The sequence below is a fragment of the Biomphalaria glabrata genome, chromosome 1 (assembly GCF_947242115.1).
Source record: "Biomphalaria glabrata chromosome 1, xgBioGlab47.1, whole genome shotgun sequence".
NCBI lineage: Eukaryota > Metazoa > Mollusca > Gastropoda > Planorbidae > Biomphalaria > Biomphalaria glabrata.
In genome coordinates this window covers 68,962,626-68,970,944 of record NC_074711.1, presented here as the reverse complement: position 1 = coordinate 68,970,944, position 8,319 = coordinate 68,962,626, and the positions used below count along the sequence as shown (strand labels likewise).

Genomic DNA, 8,319 nt, shown 5'->3' with positions numbered 1-8,319 from the left:
GTCATGTCAGGATGGATAACTAGAAATTACGTTTGACAAACATTTAGACAGTTTACTGTAAATGACTAAGAAACTTGTGTTCTTGCAGACATAAATAATATACTTTTAATACGGTAAATATAAATTCGTTGACAACGAATATGCATGTGATGCACAACTTTAAATAAATAAGTAGTCCTTACTGACTAATACATAAGTACAGAACAAAGCAGTGTTAACTATCAGTATAACTCAACTGTCCACTCCTAACCACTAACTGGTTGCTCTCACTTAAGTACTGACTGGCAACTAACTGCTGCATCATCTTAGGCAAAGCTAACTTCAGCACGTGACTTATGATGAATTCTAATTCAATAAATTGCAATTGGGGCTTAATAAATATGTCAAAAAACTTTTACCTTGTGGAAATTCTTACTGATAATAATTATAACAGTAAAAGTAAAGTTCCCCTTTCAGACCTTGTGGTCTATAGGGCAGATGATGTAAAGATTATCTATTTCTATGGTCAACGATTAATGAGGGTGTCATGTGGCCAGCATAACGACCAACCGCCTTTACTTTTCCCCAACTAATGTCAGGCACCCATTAGAGGCGCCGAAAGATTCCTAAATTAAAAATTATAGTCTTGACCAGGATTCGAACCCGGGACCCCTGGTTCGGAAGCCAGCGCTTTACCGCGCAGCTACAGCGCCCCAATAATAATTATATTCTACGTCCAATGAGAGGTCGGAGTTCAGATCGTATTTGTTGATCGCATCGCTTTCACGGACGTTGATAAGTCTGGCCAAGGTCAAGGCCAGTAGTGCTTTTGGACACTCCTCCAGGCGAGAGTTTGGTGGAATACATCGGTCGGCCTGCCGATACATATCAATGTCTACCAAGCAATGATTATCTCAACCCTTCACCATAAAAAAATACACCTTTGCAAAGCACCTAGATTTAGCCCTACTTTAATGATTCAATTATGCAACAACTGCGAATTTCATGATGTTACTGTTATCTGATAACAAACTTGTTTGATAGTAAAAAAGTTGTTTGGTCGTTAATCAAGTAAAAACAAACCAGACGCTAATGTAGGTTAGCTTGATAAAAAGAAAGAAATTCAATAGTTTAAAATTAATCCAAATTTAAGCAAATGACCTTGGAGTGTAGCAAAACCAGCACTATTAAAGTTGTCCCGCCTGCAAAGGATGCACTAGAAGTCGAGTAGACACGAAGATATATTCCTCAAAGAAATTGTGTGAAATGTGAAGTCTTAAAGAAAATATTTACTTCTTTAGAAACAAACATTTTTAAAGCAGTGTTTGCCAAACTGTGTTCCGTGAAACCTGAATAGGTGTTCCACGAACTAATGGAATAATTTACTAGTAGGCCACCACGTGAACGTGTGCGAAATAGTTTGGGAAACACTGTTTTAAAGAAATCAACACAACAGCATCAATCGCTTTTACACAATCCGTAGTTCCTGAGATTTTACAAAGACTAATACACATTACACTAATAATAATGAGGCTTCTCTTTGAGTCCGAATGCAGTATTTTCCGCGGCTACGCAGCTCATCTGCGACCTACATATTTTGCCATACCTAGCGCAGGTATAACCCTTGCGCGGGCACGCTGCCCTGCCTCATCGTGGCGCCCGCGTGGAAACGGCCATTTGAGGAAGTGGCTAGGCGAAATGGGTAGCAACACAGGACTCCCGTGGGGATGCCCATGGGTAGACGAGAGTCCACCCCTTTCACGGGCGGGGTTGTAACAAAGTCCCCACAAACACGTCACCAATCCATGCGCTGTTCCTCAAAGGGACCGTTACATAAATGGCGGATCCCGCACAGTTAGCTTGGTACATTGAAGGAAAATGGCAGAAGTCCCCGGTGCATTCCCGGCCTTCGGCCGTGTCTCTAGTCCACGTGTCGGGGGTCGAACGCATCGGTAAATAGCAATGCCTTACATAGGCATTGTCTAGGGTCTCTCCCAAACAGAACTGTGTGTTCACACAGGTTTGTTTTTTTTTACTGTTCGGCTGGACGACCAAACAGGTTTTTTTTTCAAACTTAGAGCTCGAAGAGCCTTCGGCTCAGCTCTTAGACATCAACAAGGTATAACCCTTGTCAGCCGTCAACGTCTGTCCTCGTTCTATCTCAGCAGCAAAAAGCTGGCTAGAAGAAGAAGAAGAAAAAAAAAAGAAAACATATGAACAGAAGATAATAACAATAATAATAATAATAATCATCATTATTATCCATAAGGAAATTTTAAATACAATTTGTGCAATACATCCAACAAAACAAGATAATTTGGGAATGGACTAACAACTTTTTGTGTTTGTCTTTGCTCTCGGTGTATTGGATCTCTTTTGTGAATGAAAATAGACTAACAACTAACAGACAGGAAAAAAAGAAAATTTTGTCAACAGAAACAAATTTATGAAAAAAGTTTTTTTGTGCGTTCCTCATTAAGAAAACTGTAAACATAAAATCAATCGCGAAATGTAGAACCAAATGAGTTAAAACTGAAACACGAAATAGATATATACACATCCATAAGGACGTTTTCTGTCTTTTGTCTTTGCATTCTTGATATTTCTTCATAAAATATATTATACTTAATTTTTTTAATATACAATATTTACAATATACGGTATAAAACAAACGTTAAAAATGACAAAAAAGTGAAAAAAAAAATACCCCCCCCCCAAAAAAAAAAATAATAAAATTCAATGAATTTTATAAAAAGAAATTTACACAGAAAGTCACGTGGGAATGTGAACGTTTGGACAAGGTAAATAGTAAAGACAACAAATGAAAATAGGATCAGTATTAATAGAAAGCATTTTGTAAACCATTCTAACCAGTTTGCCCACACAAGTGGTTATGACACAATATTTTATACCACAAATTTTACAAACATAAAATGAAAAATGTATTTTAAACAGAATACACAAAGCTACATATTATGCTAAATAAGATATCAATTGAAAACCACCCATAAATAGATGAAATGGAAAATATACAAATAAACAAATGTATACATTAGTTATAATTTCTAGTCCTAAATACAAATGGGGTCAAATAGTATAATAAATCTTTCAGAAATCCGTAAATAATAATTTGTGTGTGTGTGTTAAATACAAAAAGATTTTATCTATTTTGAAATGATGACTCCACATTTTGAGACTCCTCTCGCTCCATTTCTTTTCATCCATGGACATGTCCAGGCGTAATCATATCTTTTAATTCCTTTGTCTACATTGACTTTGTCTCGATGACCAAGAGTACAGTATCGAATGTAAATGTTACATCCTGCTTGTAAGACCAGGTCAACTTGTTCTGACACCCGATGAAACAAATCTTCTTCCCAATCAATTTGACTCAAACATTTATTGACACGCTGACAAAATAATACATGTTTCTTACTTCTGACACCATTGATTTGTACAGAAACTTCAACAAAAGAACGTGGGCGTGATTTAAATTGAGTTAGAGGAGATTGCTTTAATCGTAGTCCAGGTTTATCTCCACGAGTTGTCCACCGTGACTTTTGACCTTTGAGTACATCTTGACTTGCTACTAAAGACATGATCCAGGGAGACCAATGAAGTGACCTGAATTGAAAGTTGACTTCTGGAACATTCTCTCTTTTTAAAAGAGGTAAATTCTTGATTTTATATTTGCTTAGAGTGTCTTTAGGAAGAAATGATTTAGAGCTGGCAGATTTCTTTTTTAGTGTTTTTGTTTTTATGCTAGTCAGAGGAGAGACTTTTGGTATAAGTTTTGTAACAGATTTTTTAGATTTCGGTTTTGAAATTGAACCAATCGCTTTCTTTTTGACAGAAACTGTTGTTATCCCTAATCCAACAGGTAAGGTAGTTGTATCACAGGTGTCTTTGACTTCATCTCTCAGAGATGTAAATATTGCATTGATATCAAGAGCCAAACCTTTGCTGCCACATGTCGCTCTGACTTCCTTTTCATAATTGTTCAACATGGCGGTGTCATGGCTTTCTCGATAACAAACAGCCATAAGAGTATGAAACAAACTCCCGAAATCTTCCAGACGAAGATGTTTACCTCCAGTAGCTACAGAGATGGTCTTGTAGAATAAATCTGCGTTGTTTCTACCACACTGAACGCCATAGATGGTAACGCCCATGAGAGCAAGCTCCTTTGTTTCATCTTGCCAATTAATTTTATCTTTGTTGCAGGCCTCGTGTGGCTGATGTGGATTGTTATCCCCAATTAAAACCAAGACACGCCTTGAACCAGTGCTCCAGGAAAGTTCAGTTCTAGCTTGGCGTAACACAAGCTCATAACATTCAGGGGCGTCACCTCCACCTGTTCTTTCAACATTCTGAATGAAATCACAAAGCTTAACAATATCGTTTGTGAAATCTATCCACTTGGTCACGTAAGTGTTTGTATCACAATAGTCTCCATGAGCCATGACGGCTATTCTGATGCCAGGTATATCAGCCTGAAGACGTTGTATCATATCTTGAATTCGGCCACGAATTTCCTCAAGCCAGCTGTACATGGAACCAGTAGTGTCGAATGAAAAGACGACGTCTATTGGCCCTCCAGGTGGAAACATAGAAGTGGTTGGCATTTTTCTTAAGTAGGCCTCTTTTTTCTTTCTTGTTCAATTGTCCAAAGTTTTGAGTCGAACTGAATTTCATTACTATGTCCTGTCATTTATATAGGTTTTACTTTACTCCTCGAAGCAGTTCTATTTTTGAACTGTTATCTCTCCGCGAAGTACACAAATATAAATAATTCAAAACAAGAGAGGTAGCAAGATCTTTGTTGGTACTGAAAGTTTTAGAAGTTGTCTTTCTTTTTTTTTCTTCCAATATGTTTTTGACTTATTTTTGTCATTGTAAGATCTATTTCATGTTTAAACATTATGATAAAGAAGGAATAATAATACTATTTGTTTAAAATTTTGGGTCAGACACCTATCCCGCATGGGAGACGACCGCACGCTAAAGGCGATCTTCTTTGGCTAGCTTAAAGGAAGACTACATAGCAGACGTAAACCCCTTATAATGGTAAAGATTAACTCAGGTGCCAATTCAAGAACACATGTGTAGAGTATAGAAGAAAGTAGTTGGCAGCAGATGGCCTCTGAAAGGGACAGTTGAAACTCTCTCACAAGACACCTATTTTAGACGTAAAGGAAAGCGCTTATTGAAGACAGACGCATAGTATTTCAGTAGACCTCGGCTGACAATAGCTTTGTCTGCACTAAATGAGCACAAATATGCAGGTCATGTGAAACACTGCACTCATATTTAAACTTCGGAGTCTAAGACATTGACGTTTTTAGGTCCACTATCCAATTATTAACATTTAACTAGAATAGAAATTGTTAACACTTCTTTGACAGGATATATTGGCTGTGAAATTTTCCTTTTCCAATAATATTATATGGTACCCAATACATTTATCTGTGTAATCTTCTAATCCAGTGGTTCCCAAACTGTTATTTGCCATGTTTTCCAGTTTTCGATTGATCCCCATCATTTTGTTTTAAAAATTCATCCACTTCAAATGTAGGCAGATTTGATTTGATTTTTTGATTTTTGATTTGAGGCACATCGGCACAATTTAGGCCATGTCGTGCCTGCAGTTCCCCAAGGACTACTCTCTCTCTAAACAACAAGGGCCAGATTCTATACAGTCATATAATTAAAATCAAGGTCTATTCACAGTTAAAATAGTAAAGGTAGTAAAAATTTAAATATTTGGTAAAAATCTAATGTAAATAGTGCATGTTCACAAATTCAGAAATCAGATCTTCGTAGATAGCCCCACTTCCCGAATAAAGCCCAGTACCTTCCCAGGGTCGACATTATTAAATAGTGTTTTTAGATTAGTGGCTCTAAAATATTTCGCCCTGACATCCTGGTATCTGGGGCAATCAACGAGGATATGTTCCACGGTGAGGCGAGAGTCACAGTACTCGCAAAGTGGGGGCTCCTCTCTCTTCAGTACAAAAGTGTGCGTGATGTAGGTGTGGCCAATCCTAAGTCTGGACATGGTCGTGCTACCACGCCTTGTCAGACCCTTAGATGTGGGCCGCCACCTGACATCCGCCACAATCTGCCTGAGTTTACTGTGAGTCTCAGCCTCCCATCGGTTCTGCCACTCTCGATAGGTGGCAGAGGCAATACTTTGTCTCAGGTCCGAGTAGGGAATTTGGGTTCCTGACACCGCATGATTTAGGGCTCTCTTTGCTTCTCTGTCTGCGGCTTCGTTTCCCTCAATGCCAACATGGGAGGGGACCCAGATGAAGGTGACATCCCTACGGTCGGCTGTTATTTGGTCCAACAGCTTCAGGCTCTTATGTACCAATGGGATGTCAGTCTTCATCCGCCCCAAAGCTTGCAATGCAGATTTGGAGTCGGAGCAGATTATAAATTTACTCCTTTCTGATGCTTTTACGGCCATAAGTGCAAGCAATATTGCGTGCAATTCGGCCGTAAAGATGGAGCAGCCATCGGGGAGTCTACGGGAGATTGTTTTGTTCCGAAAGGAGCAGGCACACGCGACCTTTCCCTCCATTTTGGATCCGTCTGTGTAGATGGTGCCACAATCTCCGTAGCTCTCCTGCAGTTCCCTAAAGTGGACTTATAGTATGCTTGGGTCTGTATTTTCTTTTTTGAAATTGAGGAGGGATAAATTTAATTTGGGTTTATTCATTAGCCAGGGAGGGTTCTGAGGGGTTTCTATTTTAGAGATGTGGTCAATGGGTGGGGTTAAATTTTGGATGGGTTCTCTCATTCGAAGGCCCAACGGCTGTATGACGTTAGGCCTTCGATTGTATAATTCTACCTCTGTGGGGTTAAATATGGAGTCAAAAGCAGGGTTCGTGGGGTTGGATTTTAGCTTGACTATATACTGCATTGCAAGCTTTTTCATTCTTATATCCATGGGGAGTTCTCCCGCCTCCACATGGAGACTTGGGATAGGTGATGTACGAAACGCGCCGAGACAGAGACGCAGGGCAGCATTTTGTATTGGTTCCAGTATTTTTAGGTACGACTTCCTTGCTGCTCCATATATTATGTATCCGTAGTCTAGCTTGGATCGAATTAGACTCCGACAGAGCAGCAGCAAGGTATCTCTGTCAGCTCCCCAGTCCGTATGGCTGAGTACTCTTAGTATGTTTAATGACTTTTGGCATTTCTTCTTAAGTTCCTTAATGTGGGGGAGAAAATTAAATTTGGAATCTAAGGTGAGGCCTAAAAATTTTGTAGTTTTCACGACAGGGATCTTCTTTTTGTGTATAAATAGTTCAGGGTCTGGGTGTCGTCCCCTTAGATTACAAAAATGCATACTAACTGTTTTGGAGTCTGAGAATTTGAAACCATTATAGTTTGCCCAACCCTGAATTTTGTTTAAACATAACTGTAATTTTCTTTCTAAGGTGTTCATGTTTTTCCCATAAGTGAGAATGACAAAGTCATCAACATACAAAGAGCACTCTATGCCAGGGGACAGCGCATTTATGATGCTATTTATTTTAATGTTGAACAGGGTGACTGACAGAATGCTGCCCTGGGGTACACCCATTTCCTGGTCATGAGTGTCAGAAGCGGAGTTGCCCACTCGAACCTGAAATTTTCGATCTTTCAGGAATTCCTCCACAAAACGGGGGAGGTGTCCCTTAAGCCCCATAAGCGCCAGGTCACGTAGAATGCCATGTTTCCAGGTTGTGTCATAGGCCTTTTCTATATCGAAGAATACAGCTACTAGATGTTCTCTTCTGAGTAATGCATTTCTAATATAAGCTTCCAGCCTTACCAGGTGGTCAGTTGTTGTCCGCCCCTGCCGGAATCCGCACTGGTAGTTTGAGATCACTTTATTCCTTTCCAGGTACCAGACCAGCCTACTGTTAATCATTCTTTCCATGGTTTTGCAGATGCAGCTTGTTAGTGCTATTGGTCGATAGTTAGCTGGGTCAGAGCCGTCTCTTCCCGGTTTAGGTATCGGTATAACTGTGGCTTTCCTCCAGCTGTTTGGGAAAGCGCCTGTTTGCCACACACAGTTATAGACCCCTAGCAGGACTGCCAATGAGGGTTCGGGAAGGTGCTTGAGGAACTGGTAATGGATTTCGTCTTCTCCAGGCGCTGTGTCATGTGACTTGTCCGGCGATTCCCTCAGTTCCTCAAGCGAGAACGGTTTGTTGTAGTCTTCATTGTTCTCTGACCTGAAATCAATGGGGTGTCTTTCCTCCCTGGTTTTGACTTTTTGGAACTCTGGCGTGTAGTGTGCAGTGGATGATTTTTCTGCTATTGAGGATGCAAGGCAGTCAGCTA

The 8,319-nt window shown here is 39.8% G+C and overlaps 1 protein-coding gene across 1 annotated transcript; it reads right to left on the bottom strand.

Moving 5' to 3' along the window:
- Nucleotides 1-2,701: 2,701 nt before the first annotated feature.
- On the bottom strand, nucleotides 2,702-4,679 carry LOC106064448 (uncharacterized). The gene has a single exon (XM_056010908.1). It carries the CDS (start codon nucleotides 4,602-4,604, stop codon nucleotides 3,144-3,146), a length of 1,461 nt encoding a protein of 486 aa, XP_055866883.1. The 5' UTR covers nucleotides 4,605-4,679; the 3' UTR covers nucleotides 2,702-3,143.
- Between the last annotated feature and the right edge of the window lie 3,640 nt (nucleotides 4,680-8,319).